At 42.1% G+C, this 18,786-nt stretch overlaps 1 protein-coding gene and 1 long non-coding RNA gene across 7 annotated transcripts in view; one reads left to right on the top strand and one right to left on the bottom strand.

Moving 5' to 3' along the window:
* Window positions 1-18,786, top strand: part of LOC112546318 (uncharacterized) — a 41,650-nt gene that overhangs the window by 12,875 nt on the left and 9,989 nt on the right. The window contains exons 2-3 of one of the 3 annotated variants that reach the window (XR_012905539.2): window positions 160-291; window positions 11,232-11,318. This is a non-coding gene — a long non-coding RNA (uncharacterized LOC112546318). Of the gene's footprint in view, window positions 1-159; window positions 292-3,855; window positions 5,676-11,231; window positions 11,319-18,786 lie in introns of those variants that run through there. The other 2 variants (XR_016350144.1, XR_016350145.1) reach the window with 2 other exon arrangements.
* SAMD8 (sterile alpha motif domain containing 8) overlaps window positions 5,822-18,786 on the bottom strand; it is a 35,002-nt gene continuing 22,037 nt past the window's right edge. For all 4 annotated transcript variants that reach the window (XM_075934696.2, XM_006126340.5, XM_089780043.1 and 1 more), the window contains 4 exons: window positions 17,476-17,571; window positions 15,588-15,705; window positions 14,252-14,402; window positions 5,822-11,899 (listed from right to left, as the gene is read on the bottom strand). In XM_075934696.2, the coding sequence (XP_075790811.1) occupies window positions 11,595-11,899; window positions 14,252-14,402; window positions 15,588-15,705; window positions 17,476-17,571 (670 nt within the window). In that variant the 3' untranslated portion in view covers window positions 5,822-11,594. The remainder of the gene's footprint in view (window positions 11,900-14,251; window positions 14,403-15,587; window positions 15,706-17,475; window positions 17,572-18,786) is intronic.

The raw sequence follows: 18,786 nt of genomic DNA, 5'->3' as shown, positions 1-18,786 counted from the left end.
CTGGTCTGACATTTTCCAGACTTGATCTCTGCCCCAAAGTTATTTTCTCTGGATAACATGTGAGCCAGAATGGTTCAGTACTTTGTTATAAGAGGGGAGGTGGGGAAAGAACTTCCCCCCGACTATTATTAAAAATCGCTACCCATCTTTTTCTAACAGCTTTGTAACTGGAAGATTTGCCATCAGGACCCTGCCATGGAAATACCCCTCCCCAAGAGGCAAGGCCTTTGAATGCCGTGATGAGATCTGGCCATGCTGGGAGCATTTGAAAATTTGAACACACTTCTTTTGGTAAGCTCATAAATTGCACCAGTGAAGAAAGCATTTTATTCCCGTTCTTGGCTGATTTAGCTGCATGGTGTAATGTCCAGTGTATCGTAGCTCCTGCAGATAATTTAAAATACAGAGGAAAGTTCGCTAGACTGGAGCTAGTTTGGGCTTCAGATCCGCCATAATCTTCATGTGTGACCCAAAGCTAATTAATTCCATGTTTGCACCCACGCTTTGTGGCTACATCTAGACTGGCATGATTTTCCGGAAATGCTTTTAACGGAAAAGTTTTCCGTTAAAAGCATTTGCGGAACAGAGCGTCTAGATTGGCAGGACGTTTTTCCGCAAAAGAACTTTTTGCGGAAAAGCGTCCCTGGCCAATCTAGACGCACTTTTGCGCAGAAAAGCCCCGATCGCCATTTTCGCGATGGTGGCTTTTTTGCGGAAAATAAATCTCTGCTGTCTATACTGGCCCTTTTGCACAAAAGTTTTGCGCAAAAGGGACTTTTGCCTTAACGGGAGCAGCATAGTATTTCCGCAAAAAGCACTGATTTCGTACAGTAGGAAGTCAGTGCTTTTGCGGAAATTCAAGCGGCCAGTGTAGACAGCTGGCAAGTTTTTCTGGAAAAGCGGTTGATTTTCCGGAAAAACTGGCCAGTCTAGACACAGCCTGTGTGTCTTGCTTATGAAGATTGGAAGCACTTTGGGGTAGGGCTCTCTTTTACCATGTACCCATGCAGTCTACAAGGAGTCCTTGGTCATGGTTGAGGCTCCTAGGTGCTCCTGGAACCTAAACAACACAAAGGTGCAAAGGGTTAGAGAAATGTTTCTTGCAGACCTCATAAAGCAGCACAGCCGAAGGAGGGGATTTGTGCCTTTAAGGTCTATAGGGGTATGTCTACCCAGCAGCATTATTTCAGAATAACTGATGTTATTCTGGAATAACACAGTGCGCGTCTACACTACAAGCCTTTATTTCAAAATAATATCGAGCTGGGGGACTTCTTACTCATTTCACGAGGAGTAAGGGAAGTTGAAGGAAGAGCGTTCTTCTGTCAACTTCCTGCTCTGCAAATAGCGCCAAAAGCCAAATTAAACTATTTTGTCTTCAACTATGCAATTGACATAGCTGAAGTTGCGCAGCTGAATTTGACTTTAGCCCTGCTGTGTAGACGTGCCCCAAGAGAGACACACTTAGGCTACGTCTACACTGGCGCGTTCTCACGCAAAATTTCTTTTGCGGAAGAGTTCTTCTGCAAAAACTCTTCCAGAAGAGAACATCTACGCTGGCATGTGCCTTTCCGCAAGAGATGTGCTTTTGCACAAGAACATCCATGCCAATGTAGATGCTCTCTTGCGCAAGAAAGCTCTGATGGCCATTTTAACCATAGGACTTTCTTGCGCAAGAAATTCATATTGCCTGTCTACGCTGGCCTCTTGCGCAAAAACAGTTGTGCCAAAGGGCTTATTCCTGAGCGGGAGCGTCAGAGTTCTGGTGCAAGAAGCCCTGATTTTATACATTAGAATGTCAGTTTACTTGCGCAAGAACACGTGGCCAGTGTAGACAGGCAGCAAGTGTTTGCGCAAGAGTGGCCGCTGTGGTACGAGATCGCGCCTGTGTAGACACAGCCGGACTGTTTCTCCACTGCACAAGGAAGCCAGGCAAAAAGAACCCAGAGAAAGTTCTAGGCCAGGGATGGGCAATAATGCAGCCTGCCAAAGTATTATGGGCAATAATGCCGCCAGTATCTGACCCGCCCCGATACTCCAGGCCACCCATGTTCCGTGGCCCAGTGGAACCCTGGGGGCAGGTTCCCTGCCTGCTGTGCCCAGCACGCCACTCAAAGCCTGTGTGCCTTTGCTTCATGTCCCATTGGGGAGAGCTTCCCACACTGCCCCCACCGCAGCACAATCATCGCGGCTCCCATTGGCGGGACAGAAACACATAGGCTGACCCCAGCAGCTTTGAGAGGCCTGCGGGACACAAGCAGGGAGCCTGCCCCAGGATTGCGCTGGGCTGCTGGCCAGGAGCCGCCCAAGGTAAGTGCCTCCTGACCAGAGCCTGCACTTAGCAAACCACTCCCTCCCCACACCACAACTCCCTGTCCCACATCACAACCCAAATCCTCTGCACCACCCCCCCAGGTCAAACTTCTCATGTACCCACCCACCCTTTCAGACCATGCACCCCCAGCAGTACCCCCAACCTCCTATCCAGGTCAAAACCCCCTCCTTCAAATTCCCTCCCAAACCCCACACCAGCTTCTGCACCTCAATCCCATACCCAAGCTCCCTTCTGCATCCCGCCTTCATCCCAGACCCCGTATCCCCTCCATAGAAAAGTGTGGCCCTTGACCACTTACCAAATTCTCAGAGAGCCCCCCACCAATCAAACATTATCGCCCACCCCCATTCGAGGCAGAGCCCCACGGTGAAGAGGGGAGGCAGAGGAGCTGTTGGGATAATATCATGTTATCATCATTAACATCTTTGTTCAGTGTAAACAGGGAGAGGGACTCTCCCCCACGGCAGGAAGGCTGGAGTGGCGCTTTGTATTTGTCTCCCTGCAATGGATTGCTGCACCAGCCTTCTCTCCTCCGTTTCCGACACCCGCGTTACGGTGAATAAGCCCTTTACTGAGGACTGCTCACCACCTGGTCTTTTATTGGCCCCAGGTCCGCTATGTTGACTCGTATAGTTTGCAAGCATCATCTCCATAGCTTGAGTTGGCCACTCTGGTATTGGTGCTCTTCTGGAGGGAGGCCAAAAGCTCACCCTCCGGGGGTTGTGTGTATGGGTACGTCTAGACTACATGGCTCCGTCGACGGAGCCATGTAGATTTGTTGTTTTGGAAAAGGGAAATGAAGCCGCGATTTAAATGATCGTGGCTACATTTACATTTACATGGCTGCCGCACTGAGCCGACAAACAGCTGATCAGCTGTTTGTTGGCTCTCGCGCTAGTCTGGACGTTCCCCCTGTCGACATCAAAGCCCTTTGTCGGCAGCCCCGGTAAACCTCATTCCACGAGGAGTAACGGGGCTGCCGACAAAGGGCTTTGATGTTGACAGGGGGAACGTCCAGACTAGCACGCGAGCCGACAAACAGCCGATCAGCTGTTTGTCGGCTCAGCGCGGCAGCCATGTAAATGTAAATGAAGCCGCAATCATTTAAATCACAGCTTCATTTCCCTTTGCCTATAACCCTAATCTACATGCCTCTGCTGACAGAGGCATGTAGTCTAGACACAGGCTATGTGTACAACTTACCCTGCTGGAGTACCGCCAACCCATTCCCGGAGCAGAACTGGCACCCCAGCCGTGCAAAGATCACAAGGCATGAGAGACTCCTGTGACGTGTGTGATTTCAGTTGTCTGGTACAATACCTCTCTGCGTGTGACCATGAGTACTGGCAACTTGTAGGGACAAATTCAACTTTGGCCACCACAGAAATTCAACAGGGGCCTCGTCCCCCCTCCTCCAAACACAATGTTGAGCTCCCCTCATCTGCTTCTTGCCACAATAACAATCTTCCCCTCCGCACATTTGCCCTTTGCTGCCCAGCTTGCCTCTGCTCTTTCTGCAGCTGCGCCAGGGGAAGAAGCCGAGCAGGCCGGCCTATTCTTCATTGGGCAAGGAGGAGCGGAGCCATCCCGAGCTCTCTTTCTGCTCCCTCTTCTCATCCTTGGGCGAATGGCCTTGGCTGTTCCCTCCCCTCATTGCTGTTTCCTGCAGCAGCTCTGTTTGCCTCCGGCGGAAGAGAAGCAGGACAGGCAGCGGGGGAAATCCTGAGCCTTTCAGAGGCAGCCAAAATCCACCTTCCGTGTGGTGAGTTGGCAGCCCTGGAGCGGACATTCCCCGGCTACAGGCCTGAGGATCGCTGCCCAGAAGGCTGTACCGTGCATGTGTGTGTGTTTGGGGGGGGGGGGATCTCTGCAAAGAAGACATTGCAGCTCCCTGGGATGGTTGTCATTTGGAAGTCAGCCTAGTTCCAACTGCAACACTGGACGGCTTGTGGCATTGGCTAGATGGGACCCAATGCAGAGACCTTTCGGGAGGGGGGCTCTTTCTGCCTAATCAGCAGGAAGACTAGGAAGGGCTAGTATTAGGGACTACTGCCGCATGGGACTACCTGGATCAAGCAGGACCTGCTCACCCTTATTTTCAACTGAGCTTTATGCAATGCATAAAGGGGGAGTGGAGAACTAAGAGCAACCCTCTCATTGCGAAGTGCTAGGGCCACGATGGGCAACCAAGGCTAGCAAACGGGCTGCAGGAGTGGCCCCATCTCACTGGGCCGCACGATTGAACTCGGGCACGTGCACTAAACGTGACCCCAAGAACAAGATAAAACACATTGCACTTGGCTCTCCTCTCTCAGGCCTTTTCAACCCAAAGGGACCCATTAGCAGGAGCACCTGAAGTTGCCAGCAAAAGTAACAAAGAATTAGAGGGAGCTTGTGTGCAATCAGTGTGCCCCTCGCACGTGCCCTTGCTTTAAATGGGTCGCTTCTCACTTGCCCAGGGGCTGCTCGACCCTCCCCTCCACTGCAGACCCCATCCCCACTCCACCCCTTTCTTCAAATCCCTACCAGGCCTCTTCCCTGCCTCCTTCCCAGAGCGCGACCCATCCCTTCTCCTTCCCCTCTCTTCCCAGCACTTCCAGTGCGCCAGGAATTGGTTGATTTGCGCCCCTCCACACACACACACACACACACACACACACACACACCTTGCACGCTACTAATCAACTGATTCACAGCGCTCTGGAAGTTCTGGGAGGGCAGGGGAGGTGTAGGGGAGTGCAGGGTCCCTAATGCACAAGAGGGATTGAGCATGCAGAGCTCCTAATGGGTCACAAGTTGTCCACCACTGCTCTAGGGTCATTCTACCATGGCTTGGCCCGTGGGTCTAACGTGTTGGGGGGCAGGGAACCCATCACAGATGTGGCTTTTCCTGAGCCTGTGAAAATTCACCCAAATTTGATCATGTCATACATAACCTGGGAAAAACGTGCGCAGCTAAATTCTCCAGAGACTGTACCAAGTATGCTTCATCCTAGGGCTTCAGGAACAGAGCCAGTATTACCCTGCAATTGCTCCTCCCTGCTACTAGGTTGGGGGTGAGGCTCTGTGGCAGCAGGCATACACAGTGAGGGCAGTGACAATCAGACCATGTCTCCTATGCTGTGTCTGTCCCCCCGCCCCTCAACACACACCCATGTATCCAGGTAGCAAGGATGAAGTGGAAGCAGCTACACAGGAATGCAAAGGAGTTAGAAACTGAGGGTTAGGAAAGATGAAGGAGTCAGGAGGGTGGGACTATGCAAAGGAGGTACTAATAAAGGGGGATGGGGCTGACAGAGGTCAAGTAACACACAGGAAGGCTGACAGTCCCAAGGCCATGATTCCTGACACCAAGTCCCTTATTCTAGTCACTATTTTACATGTTTACAAATATAAGATACAGCTCGGGGGCCCCCCCATCACCAATCTCTCAGTAAATACTTGACCAGCCACCTAATTTTAAAATAAAAAAAAGCAGTCTTCAGCCATCTTCCAAAGATTTTATTTGTAATGCTTTTAAATAGTTGTTTTAACACAAGATAAAAATAATATATTAATTAAATCCGGGTTTAATGTTAAAGTCATAACAATATTTACTTATTTACATTACTGTGCTTCAAACTTCACTGTCACAGGAATTTTTAAACCTTCAAGTAATACTATTTTCTGTGACGGGGGTAGGGTGGAAGGAAGGGGAAAAAACTTAACTAAGAGATCTGTGTTTAGTGCAAAGAAATGTCTTCCCCCAAAAACTTTAAGAACTAGTTTTATATACCTGTTTATGCTAACCACTGTACATTAGTGTAGTCTGTAATTCCCCTGTATAATAAGTCATCTAATGCAAGTCATTGAATGCTGAAGTCATTGAATGCAAGTAGACAGTAAAATTAAATTACCTTAAATTGTACAGTAAAGTCCCTACTTAAATCATGGGGCCAATACACAAATTCAAGAAGCTCCACTTTGAAAAGCTTATTTTAAATTCTTACACAACTACCACAGCTCTGTTCTGAAAATGTACATCAACTAGAACTATGTTCATTCCATTCAACATAGCACACGTGTGGTGTGGCTCAAGTTATGAGAATTCTCAGGCACTACCACATGGATGACTGAAAATGGGGTTTAATACAGTACGGTACCTTTTAGTGTTCAGCCAGACATTTACAGTCAACAACTATTTTGTAGGTTAAATCCATATCAAATTTGCCCATATCAACACACTGTTTCAGTCAATCATTTAAAAAAAAAAAAATCAGATAATCTTTCAAAATCTCTCCAGGTCTCAAAAGAATACCAGAAAAAAAAAGAGAGATGGATTTATTAGTGGTCTACCAATTAATCCTTGACATAAAAGGGCTTCTATAGGCAGGCAAAGAAGTGTCAGTTGATGGGGTATCTACTAATTACAAACGGGCAACCCTACACAGAGCTATGTTGGCTTTATAATTACAATGGGTGACCTTTCTCTTAAAGAATCCTAAATGATTCAGAATAAAGCAATAAAAAACGGAAAAAGCCTTCTTGACAAAAAGGTTTTCTTAATCTTCTCAAGTAGGAAAAATACAGGAAGGACAAATGACTATTCATTACTTTTATCATGTAGTACTTGAAGTCTACAAAAGGACTTCCATTAAACTCAGACAATTTGAATTAACCTGATTTTGTTGTACTAATTAGAAATTGTACAACTAGTACTGAAACAGTGTAGCACTGAAGCGTATAAGTACCTAACATTGCTGTCCTAGTAGTTATGCAGATTTTAATGCTATTTTAAATATTAAATTTTGTTCAACACCACAGTAAATTCCACTAACACCATTCCCCTAAGTGGCTTTTGTCTGTCTGTCTGTTTGGGGTGGGATTTTTTTTTTCCATTACATGAAAAAAAAAAAAAAAAAAAAAAAAAAAGAATAGTTAGCCTTGTTGCAAAACAGATCAAGAATTGCTACACTGAACAATCTACACATTTATAAAATAGCCAAATTTTGGGGTTAGAAACTTATAAAAAGGTTTTATTTACTATATTAGCACTGGCATTTGGTATTTCCAGATCATTTTCACGGAGCTCTGCTTTATCTAACATAAAACCAGGAATACCAACATCCTAGATTTGATGCCATCTCTACAGAAGTGGCTACTTGAAACATGTTTATTTTAAATGATAAATATTCTACTGGACCATGTTTTCCATATGTTGCATGGAGAGTTAATGCGACCTACAACAGGAAACAAAATCACGTGCCCTTATTTAGCATGTAAGGGCTTGGTTCTACAAGGTGCTAAGAGCACTGACTCAGATTCAGGGACGCACAAGTAATCTCACTGAAGCTAATGAGTCTACACATGCGCTTAAAAAGTTAAGCATATATTTTGCTGGATCAAGCTGCGTGCTTAACACCTTGCAAGATCTGGCTCTTAAGTCAGTCCTGAAAGTTTGAGGATTTGGGGGCCTATTAATTATCAATACCCCTGAACTACTGAGAGTTGTCCTGGTTTTGCTGGAGGACCTCTTAAAAGAAATAAAGAAGTGGAGTTGAGTCCGCAGTTGAAAAGCAGAGGTTTTGAATCTTGGATAAAGACTAGTCTTCCAAGTCTGTGTCAGGAGTATGTCTGCATTATATTATCTTGAAAAAGTCTGATTAAAAATCCCCTTTCTTTAAATTCAAGTTCTCTGGAAGTGCCACAATCCCACTAATTTCCCAATCCTCCAAAGAAACCTCCAGCAAAAAGAATCAAGAACTGATATTTTGAACACATAAGGCAGCTGCCATTTTTTGTGTCACACAACACTAAGAAAGGACATTTTTCCCCTTTGAGAGTCACTTTCATTATATATGCTAAAAATCTAAGCCTGAATTTACACCTTTACCTCAAACATGAAGCCACAGAGTCTCTATAGTCAAGTTAAAAGGGACAAATCATTTGGGGGGGGGGGGATAGGAAATGACTTCCATTTGTAAATCTGACTATGGTTCAGGTATTCCTTGTAACTGAAAGATTCACCCAAAGTTTGATTTAGTTTATTTACTTTTCAAGGTCTGTTTTGTGGGCTTCCCGTATAAAGCACTAACCTGGTGACATCACAGGCATCCTGTTTTGAGGGGGAACTCTGAGGGGTTCTGCCCCACCCTCTATAACAGGGCATCTGTCAAAACCACAGATTAACTGAAACAGATAAGGCAGATATGTAAGGTCATAAAAGGAGAGGCACAGCAAGCTTGACAAAGTTTAGCATTATTCAGGGTCACTGTTCTGCTGCAAAAACAAACACCAAGACTTGTTAACAGCAGGGGAACAGAAAAACAAACAATTTTAAAACAATTCAAGTTGCCAGGATTGCTTTAAGGGTACACCGTTGTTGTTCTGAAACTCTGAATGAAAGCATATGAAATATTTTGTTTTCACTTTATAGTCTAAAATCACCATGAGCCACTACATGTGTGTCTATTAGTAGATATGCTATAGGTATATGCCAAGAAGCAGAACCACTGACAGTCTTAACACCCTTCCCAGATATCAACTTTCCATGTTACAAATATTGGAAACAGATCCTTAGCAGCAAGAGGATCTCTGTGTGAATATATAAAGCAATGGTACAGATATTCATCTTCTTTTCATAAAAATATTTTATAAACAAATGGCAATACTGTCTTCACAATACTTTAGATGTAAACAGCACTTGAGAAATAAATAAAACTGGAGGCAAAAAAAATCAAAAGAATGTTTATGGTTCAAAAACAAAGATTTGAACTTAAATTATACACAAAAATCTTGAGATGCCATTTTAGTTTATGTAAACACTCATGATAAGTTCTAGAACCATTTTGTTTTACTAGGCATGAGTAAATAAAGGACTGAAAAAGGATTCTGCAATTCAGACATAACTAAGCTAGTCTGCAATCTGGAGTTACTTTTAGAGTCAACAGATTTGCAAATTTAATTGAATTTTTTATTCCTTTTTCCCTAAGGTATCAAAAACCTCAAAGATATAAACCTGTGGGCATCTTGGAAAAACATGGACGTATTAAGGAAATAACACTGTTAAATTATGGTCCAATGAATTATTGTCCACTACAGAAGCAAGTGTGTCCATAACTGGGGATGTTTTATAGAGAGGAATGTTCCAATTGCCTCTTCCTATCAGGAAGGCAAGGGCAGCAAACGTCTTTTATAAAAAAAACATAAGTCCTTGAGACTAAAGAGTTTATTTTCCTAAGTGTCAGTCAATTTCCCTAGTTTAGGTGCTGGGAGCACTCAGCAGGTTTGCATGTTTTACCATTATCAGCAGGTTTGTTGAAGAACAGGAATGTTACAGATATCAAAGTTTGAAGAGCAATGTAACTTTTACTAGCTGTGCTACTGCATTTGGTATAGAGACTCTAGAATGTGGAATTTGTCCAAGGAACAGGAACTAAATAAAGCTGCAAATGTTTAAAAGAAACTTTAAGAAGAGTTAGTAATAGATGCCCTAGTTAATGACTGCTTCTCAATTCCAAGTTTAAAGTAGCTTTGTAAAGGCCCATAAATGTAGAGGTGGGAGAGCATACAAGATTTTGGAATGTCAAATGCCTAACAGTCTTGCAAAACTCTATTTGACTAGGTAATTTTGTTGTCAACGGGCAAATACGGTATGTGTTTCAGGTTTCCTCCAGTCACTGTAAAGTGGGAATGAACAGTTTGTATTGGGATGGCAAATTTTCATGGACATTTTTCAAGGCAGACACTGCACTACCTCTTCTCATACTCTAGCCATTCTGAAATTATATGATAGTGAATTAACATGAAAATCACCAACATTTATATATTGGTTGCAATTTGTAACTCTCTAACTACTATCCTCCATTAAATCTAAATAACCACAGTTACAGATATCTTCCTGCACATGAAAAAAATATATGGATAACAGTTTGTAAGGTCACAAACACATAGTGCCTGGCTTGCAAACAGTATTTCAGGCTCCAGTTCTAATCACTAGTCTTTCACGAGCAAAAAGCTCTCTCAAAAAGTGATACTTATCACAGAAGCTAAACTGCTTTAACTCTTAGTGTCCTAAACAAGCAACTTATTTCTAACAACCAAGTCTATTTTCATAATTGCTAAGACTAAGTATAAAGCATTTACTGTATACAGTTTGCCAAAACACTTGTAGGAACTCAAATATATTCAACGTTTGCTGATACCAGATGGACTGGGACATGAAATATAATTAATAAAAGATCAACATTAGCACTATTTCTGAAATTTGCTTTTAAATTTTTCCTGAGGGGGAAAAAAAGACACTACATGCATTTCCACATCTATTTATGAGACTACGTTACTTCAAGATAAATGGAACTGTTCTAATTCTTCTAATGGTTAAAGAGTTGCTCATAAAAGCATGCATAGGGTTAGGCAAAGTGTTTTATAAACCATACAGAAGAGAGAGTAGCTATGTGACTCTACAGCACTAAAGCTACCTCAACTTCATTTTCAACCAATGTAGCTTTTATTTCTAATCCAGCTGTTGAAATGCAACAAAGAACCCTCCAAATTTAAACCAAAGCTACAAACCGTTAACTCTGACCAAATAATCCTGTTCAAACGCTATCATAATATCGACAACCTCCAAACCAAAAAAAGAGGTGGTCTCTTTTTTGGCATTTTGTACATTTGCCACACCTTTGGGGTTTTTTTTATTTTTTATTTTTTTTTAGAAAAAAACCCCAAATTCTTACTTTAACATTTCTGGAAAACCATTTTGTAAAGAACTATACCACCTTTCTTATTCTGGAAAATTACTCTTCAGAATCTCATTTTGTAAGTGTATACACCTCAAATGAAAAGTTATATTTAATAATTTTTTAAAAAGTCATTGGCTAATATATTAGTACTGTACTTGGTATTATTTGTACAGGTAAACATCCAAGGTACCACAGATCATCCGGTCCTCAAAGAAACAAGTCAGGTAAAGCACACTTTAAAGGTGCAAGTTATTTTCCACCCTAAAGCATTTTGTTGAATCATGTCAATGGTAACAATGATGCCTCTACTTCAAATTCATAATAATGTATGGGCAGCCTCTACCTAGCCGCCTACAGTTACTTTCTACTACTATCTTGTGAAGTATGGAAATCCCAACTTTGTGACTGAGAATCTAAGAAGTGGAACATGAGAAGACCACAGGGATGGAAAAAGGTATTTTCTTATTTTTCCAGCTAATTCTGTAGCGGTTTCATAATGTATACTTCATACTAACTCGGATTAAACTAGGTGCTCTTCACCCAATTAACCGTCTCATTATTGTAGGTTTTGAAAAGGGCCAGCAGTACTCATTGGGAACTGTACCATTAACATTGCATTCAAAAAAAGAAAACATAGGAAACCAAATTCTCGCTCTCCTACTCTGCTGATACGCTCTGGTATTAGCCAATGTGTGGTAGTACAAGAAGAGTCTTGTGGTGATGTAGAAGGCAATGAAGACGTCTATAGAGTAATGTTCATGTGCAGCCAAAATGAAGAAGATCCCAAAGAGATTCAGGACCCAGGATAAAGTATGCAAGAAGTTCCAGCTTCTTGGTGTATCTAGCAAAGGACAAAGTATGAAGTTAAAAGAGACACAGAAGGTTTCACAAACCAAGGCTCTTAGCAAGTTTACTACACCCACTCTCAGACACCTGACATGATCTTACATTTACATAGCAATTCGAAGGGCTGAATGAAATAGGAGCCTGATCCTGTACTCATATGCGCAGCCCAATGAATTGAATCAGAACACTTAAGAATTAGGAATATGAATCACTTCACCCATCAACAACCACAGGAGTGAAAGGGGTTAACAGTCCACAGAAATATTAAACAGTAACACATGACATGACCACAAACAGAATATCTTCTCCAGTGGCAACTACACAGATCTGGGTAGATATGGCAAACTTAGAGAGAAGTTTCCAGGTGAATATAACTGTTTTTCAAGTAATTCAGTTACAATGCCTAGTCAAGCCAGCTCACTTAATTTGCTGTTAAATGCATTTTTAAAATATCACATTTTGAATTATTAACATGACCTTATAAAATATACTCATCTACAGCAGAGCTTTGGCATTTTCAATGTACATGGAATTTTGGACTTTGCTTTTTTCTTCTTTTTTTTTTTTTTTTTTTTTTTAAACATTACTGCTTTAAATTTGTTGCATTATTTAGGCTTTGTAGCAAGTGTTTTGATTTGTACTCAAAGGAGTTCAACACAAAAGAAAAGTGAGAAATCACTTAAAAGGATCCCCACAGCACAAGGCAGTGAAGTATAGAGTACTATTTCAAAATATTACATTAAAAAATGCGGGTGCACATCAGAGGGTTGCCATTCACACACACCTTGTAAGAACAGAATCATGGCCAAGTACCTGACGTGCTGTTTCTCAATATGACATGATTCCCCTCTGGCTCTGAAGTTGCTTTCACTGCCTTTTGCTCAACTTGCATGCCTTAGCACCACAATAAAACGAACTCCAATCCCCGTCACTAAGCACATGCCACTGCTTTAAAGATCAGGATTCCAGTCAATTTCAATCTACTGCTCACATACACCGTGCAGAGATGCAAGAAAACAGTGCAGGAAAGAAGGAGGACATACACAAAGGGAGTAGGGACTGGATGACGATAGCACAACATGGAGGTGACTTCTAAAATAACATCTGAATACCCACTGAGGAAAGTAACAGAGAAAGGGAAAGTATGAGCGTGGGTAAGGACAGTCGAAGAGGAAGGGAAGACTACTGCATCCCAGGCAGACTTCAAAATAGCTGCCTTAAAAAGGGCACTGCCTGCTCTGGTCTTAAAAGGGCAACCTTTTTTTTGGGGGGGGGGGGGGGGGGAAGAGGGTCAACAACTTTTCCCCTGGAGTACTGGCACCCCCCCCCCTTTTTTTTTTTAATACACACACTGGTCCCAGGAATTAAAGGGGCCGTAACTGTTTTTCGACCCTGGTCAGTTCCTTTTTTTGCTCAACAAGCTTTGCTGCTGCTTTTTTTTTTGGGGGGGGGGGGGGGGAGAGGCAGGGTGAGGATTTCTCAAAAACCAAAAAGGGCATGATGCCAAAAAGTTTGGGAACTACTGCTTTAGATGCTCAAGTGACTATATCGAAAAACCTCTAAAGAAAATCCTATTAAGTCTATTACATGCTAATCTTTTAGGAAACCTAGATTCTTCAGCAATTGGCACATTAGAAATAGCCAAGATTGGTCAAAATTAGTTCTTTGTAAGTTCTATTAGTTCTCTGTAAGTAACTTCTGCCTCCTATTCAACATTAATCATGAAAGCTTTCAGTCATAAAAGAAGATTTTGAAAACAGAAGAAAAAAAATAGGGAGGGAATATACCTCCTGAACCCTTACTTACAGCCATTGTCACATCTCCATGACTAAGGGGGGGGATATGATCGAGGTCTATAAAATCATGTCTTGTGTGGAAAAAGTGAATAAGGAAAAGTTATTTACTTGTTCCCATAACATAAGTGCTAAGGGTCACCAAATGAAATTAATATGTAGCAGGTTTAAAACAAACAAAAGGAAGTTTTTCTTCAAGCAGTGCACAGTCAACAAGTGGAACTCCTTGCCAGAGGATGCTGTGAAGAGCAGGACTTTAACAGGGTTAAATAAAAAAACTAGATACATTCATGGAGGTTAGATCTATTAATGGCTATTAGCCAGGGTGGATAGGAATGGTGTTCCTAGCCTCTGTCAGATGCTGGAAATGGATGACAGGAGAGGGAACACTTGATGATTATCAGTTCTGTTCACTGTCTCTGGGGCATCTAGTATTGGCCACTGTCAGAAGACAGGATACTGGGATAGATGAACCTTTGGTCTGACCCAGTCTGGCCATTCTTATGTTCCATAATACTCACATGTGTGTTTGGCCATTGGCACTGTGTACTTACATTCAGTGACAAAGAAGTTCAGCATAGTTAGGACAACAGTATGGCCACTGAACATGTAGTCTCCACATGTATGTACTCCAGTGAGTGTCATTCCAAAACCACTCCAAATTGCAAATGCTCGCTGAAGTTTTGCCCACACATTGCCGTACAACTAAAATTAAAACAGCAACATTCATATTTAAGTCACGGCTAAAAATACATCTTACTACAATCCAACTACGTCTAATAGAAGCTCAGTTGCAGCCTTGCACTTTGTATAGTTAATTCATATCCCCCGTTTCCATTTTTAACTTTTACTGCCAATACAGATTTTCAGAACAGCCCCATGGATTCTATTCTGGCATAACTGGGATCTAGAACTGTAATTATAGAGGTACAAAGTACCTTTGATAAGTCCTTTCTCTACATTCTGTGATTTAATCCACAGCTATTAAATCCACAGCTACTAAATGAGTCACATCATGGAGCTTCTACCCATTCTCTTGAGGATTTATTCCACAGCCTAATGAGTCAGTCAAAAAGGTTTTCCCAATAGTCAGCCTAAGCATGTTTTATAACTTCACCCCTTTATTTCTATTTATATCCTTATGCCCTACTGAAGTCTTTTCTCTCCTTGATGTTTCCATCCTTCCAATACTTGGCAACTATGTGTCATCTTAGCAGGTTAGATGAGGTATAAATATTTAATTTTCAATCGCTGCTTATAAATCAGCCCCTTTAGTCACTCAAATGTTTTCCTCTGATGAATCATCTCTTGTTTACATAGAGTACTACCTGAAAGCCCCAATATTTATGCAGTGTGTTAGGCACTTTCTAAAAAAACCTGAAGTAAGTAACTACCTACTTCATTATTCTCCATGTGATGCCCCTGCACACAAGAGAGTCTGTATTTAATAAGCAAAAGTTTGCAGCTAACTACATAGATCGGGGTGGCCAACCCATTACAGACGCTGAGCCAAAATTGTGTTGAATACAGCGCAAAGAGCTGAGGGAAAAAAGTTGCGGGGAAAAAATTTTTTTTTAAAAGCCCTGGCCGCCACCCTTTTAAGAACAGAATAGGCATTGCCCTTTTAAAGCGGTCATTTTGCATGGGGCGCCGCAACTCTGACTATCTCTTTCAGACAGAAACACGCTGCCCCTTTCAGAGCCATGGGTGCGGGAGCTGCAATCTTTTCTTTGAAGAGCCGCGTGCAGCTCGCAATCCACGGATTGCTCACCCTGACATAGATCCTTACAAGTACACTCCAAATACGACTATCCTTATCGCAGTACTTGAAATCTGACAGATAAAACAAAAAATCAGCAGAAAACAAAACACTGAAGCATATTCCTTTACCTTTCCAGAACATTGCAGATGCTGGCCTGGCACAGAGAGTGAGGTAACAAACATTGTAAAGCAGCGCAACAAGAACACAGTCCCCATTAAGCTACACAGTCTGCGTAACAGTATAGACCTGGGAAAACAGAAAAGGATACAAGAGTCATAAGAATTCAAATAACTTTCAAAATCAAATGTGAAAAAGAGAATTATGAGAATTGACAGCATTCTTTTCTAAAATATTCCTAGAATACATTATTTTTAATGGGATACCGATTTCTTGAACTACAACAATTACTTCCAAAGTTAGTTTAGCACCATATTAAGTTTCTCTCTTTTTAATCTTTCTTTCAACTAGCAATGCTGTTTTATGTCTTGGCATCCTCCAGAAACAGTAATATTTTTGAATGAAATTGTGTGTCATGGTGAAAGTGATTGACAAAAATATGCAATCCACTGCACAAAAGGGTTCAGGATAGGGATGTAAGATCCTGTTTAATCAGTGAACTGCTTAAAGAGGATCCCACAAGCAGGGAGGCCTACCTTGGAACGAGCGGCCTCCCACCCACGGCACTCTGGGCCATTCCTGCCAGGCCCTACACCATGGGCTGGGCCCACCAGTTAACCCGTAAGCACCACCCAGTAAGGTGACATCCCCAGTTCAGGAACCAATGTGTCTCTGAATTCAGTATTTGCATCCACAATTGGTCCATAATAAAAAGTGACAGGTCAAGACTCAGTAACACCAGCCCTCATTTCAGAAAAACATAACCCCTCATCTCCACATGTTTCTTCCTCCAGGTCCACAACACTCATATGGTTTTCCCCCCCTCAGACTGAGGGGACAAGTTCTATCTCCTATTCAACAAAGGAGGAACAATGCAGACACTGCATACAAGAGCACTCAGAACAACAGATGCTTCTCCTTTGGAGCTACAATTTTTAAATGAGGTCCTACACACAAGCAAGTACTGTACTTCAACCACAAGCTGCCCAGAGGGTTCTTAAAGGTTGAGATGAAGTGTTTTAAAACATTAACACAAGCCACAGCAATACTAAAATTAGTTGACCTTCCCAAATTTATGATAAATTTAAATACTGATCTGCTTAAGGTAAGCAAGTTCATGATTGCTCTGGGATCAAAAAGGAACAAAGGAGCTTTTTGTCTGCTTTGCCTCAGTAGTTCATGTTATGCCGCTCTAGAAAAGAACAGAAGTTCTGATAAGGTCAAGTCTAACCCAACTACAAAGAAATTGATTATTCTAAGTGTAAGACGTGCAAAACTATTTTTCTTGGTTATCTAATGGGAACTAAGTTGCCATCAGCCACGTATCTGCTAGACATTCAGAGAAGAATTTAGAAGCTTCTGGAAAAGTGCCCTGCAGGGTGACACACAGGCATCCCTGGATTAAAGAGAACACAACAGTTGGAAGAAATGTTTGCACACACAACCCTCCCCCCCCCCCCCCAAGGGTAAAGCTAGTCATGTCTAACAAACGTCACTCATCCCCCAATCTGGGGCAGGTATACCCAGTTCCTATAAGCAGGCTGGTCATTTAAAAACGATGGACATTCAAGAGGTGGGACAAATTGGTTTGAGAGGATCCCAAGTGCACCAGCATTGAAAAACACAGTGGCAACAAGCGATTCTGATGCAAGTAAAGTAGCAGAAAATGGTGGTGCCCTGAAGGCACACAAAAAGAAGCAAAGAAATGATTTCTGGGAGGTGGAAGGGAGAACGGAACCGAGGCACCCTGATGCCATCGTAATGGTGTAAATAACACTCATGCTTAAAGGTAAGGTTTTGGCTAGTTATTGTGATTGATTCCAGTCACATTCCATTTTGGGGTTAGGATGCCAACAGATGTTGCTCAATTAAGCATTCTTTTAATTGAACGTACTGTACCTGTGTTTGTGAAGGAGGAGGACCAGGAGCCAGATATAGCAGAGAATCACGCCACAAACTTCAGTCATGGCAAAGGCCCATGGTATCCTAGGAACACTGAAGCAAAGGGGAAAAGTTAAACCTATATAGCAAAAGCTAACTTTTTTCAATGTGTGTGTTTTAAATTAGGCACCTGAACTAATGGTCTAATTTTGTAAAGGTGTTGAGTACATGCAGCTCCCACGGAAGTATATGGAAAGTGCAAGTGCTCAACCCAAAGTGCTCAGCTATTTTTGGAAAATGAAACAACTGATTTAGGTGACAAAATAAGATGTAGGTGCCTACCAGGGTACAAGTACCTCCACAAGGAAAAATATCAAGTACTAGAAAGCTCTTTAACCTCACTGAAAAAGATGCAACAAGAACTGATCACTGGAAATTAAAGGCAGAAATTCAAATGAGAAATTAAGCACAAACGTAGGATAGTGAGGGTGGCCACCGAAAAAGATACCAGGGTGAGTAGTATATTCTGGGTTTTTTTTAAAAGTCTTCAGATCAAGACTGTAGACGTTTTTAGCAGATCTTTTTGTCAAACAAGTTATTGGGCTCAATGCAAGCAAAACTGGGTAAAATTCTGTGGCATGTGTAATACAGGAGGTCAGATTAGAGAATCTACAGGTCCCATTTAAAATCCCATTTAATTAGCTAACCAGTTAAACATATTGTTTAACCAGTTAACCGATTAAAGTGCAGGGGAGGAGACCCCTGTCCTCAGCAGGCAGGGATCTGCTCTAGCACCCATGGGTTAACCTTAATCAGTAATCCTCACCCATTAAGGGTGAGGCTTGCCAGTTAACTGGTTAAACACCTTTACATCCCTAGTCCTTCTGCTCTCTTAAATACATGAAACTACATTAGGGATGCAAATGTTTTAAAAGTTACTAGTTTAAACAATTAAAAATACTTAATTGTAATGATTAAGGGAGAGGAGTTGGGGCTGCTCCAGTCCGCCAGATGTTACACGGCCACCGGGAAGAGCAGATCAGCCAGACCGGGGGTTAACGGTTAAGGCGAGTTAACAAGTAAAACAAATGCTTACTAATTCACATCTTATATCCATAACCTAGAAGCATCCAAATTTGAAAGTTTTGGCCATGATTTCTTTGGTACTAGTCTCTTGTATTGCATTCCTCTGAAATTGGTAAAAGCTAACACTGAAAACTTTCATGGAACGGAGAACATTATTTTGACAGACTTAGTAATGACTTAGGCTCTAGTTCATTTATTTCCTCCCTTCCCAATTCCTTTTTGAAATGTTATAAAGGACATATA

This window comes from Pelodiscus sinensis, chromosome 8, assembly GCF_052426305.1.
Source record: "Pelodiscus sinensis isolate ZL-2025 chromosome 8, ASM5242630v1, whole genome shotgun sequence".
In the NCBI taxonomy this organism is placed as follows: domain Eukaryota; kingdom Metazoa; phylum Chordata; order Testudines; family Trionychidae; genus Pelodiscus; species Pelodiscus sinensis.
Note: the sequence above shows the minus strand (reverse complement) of the source record. Positions and strands in the feature narration are given on the sequence as shown.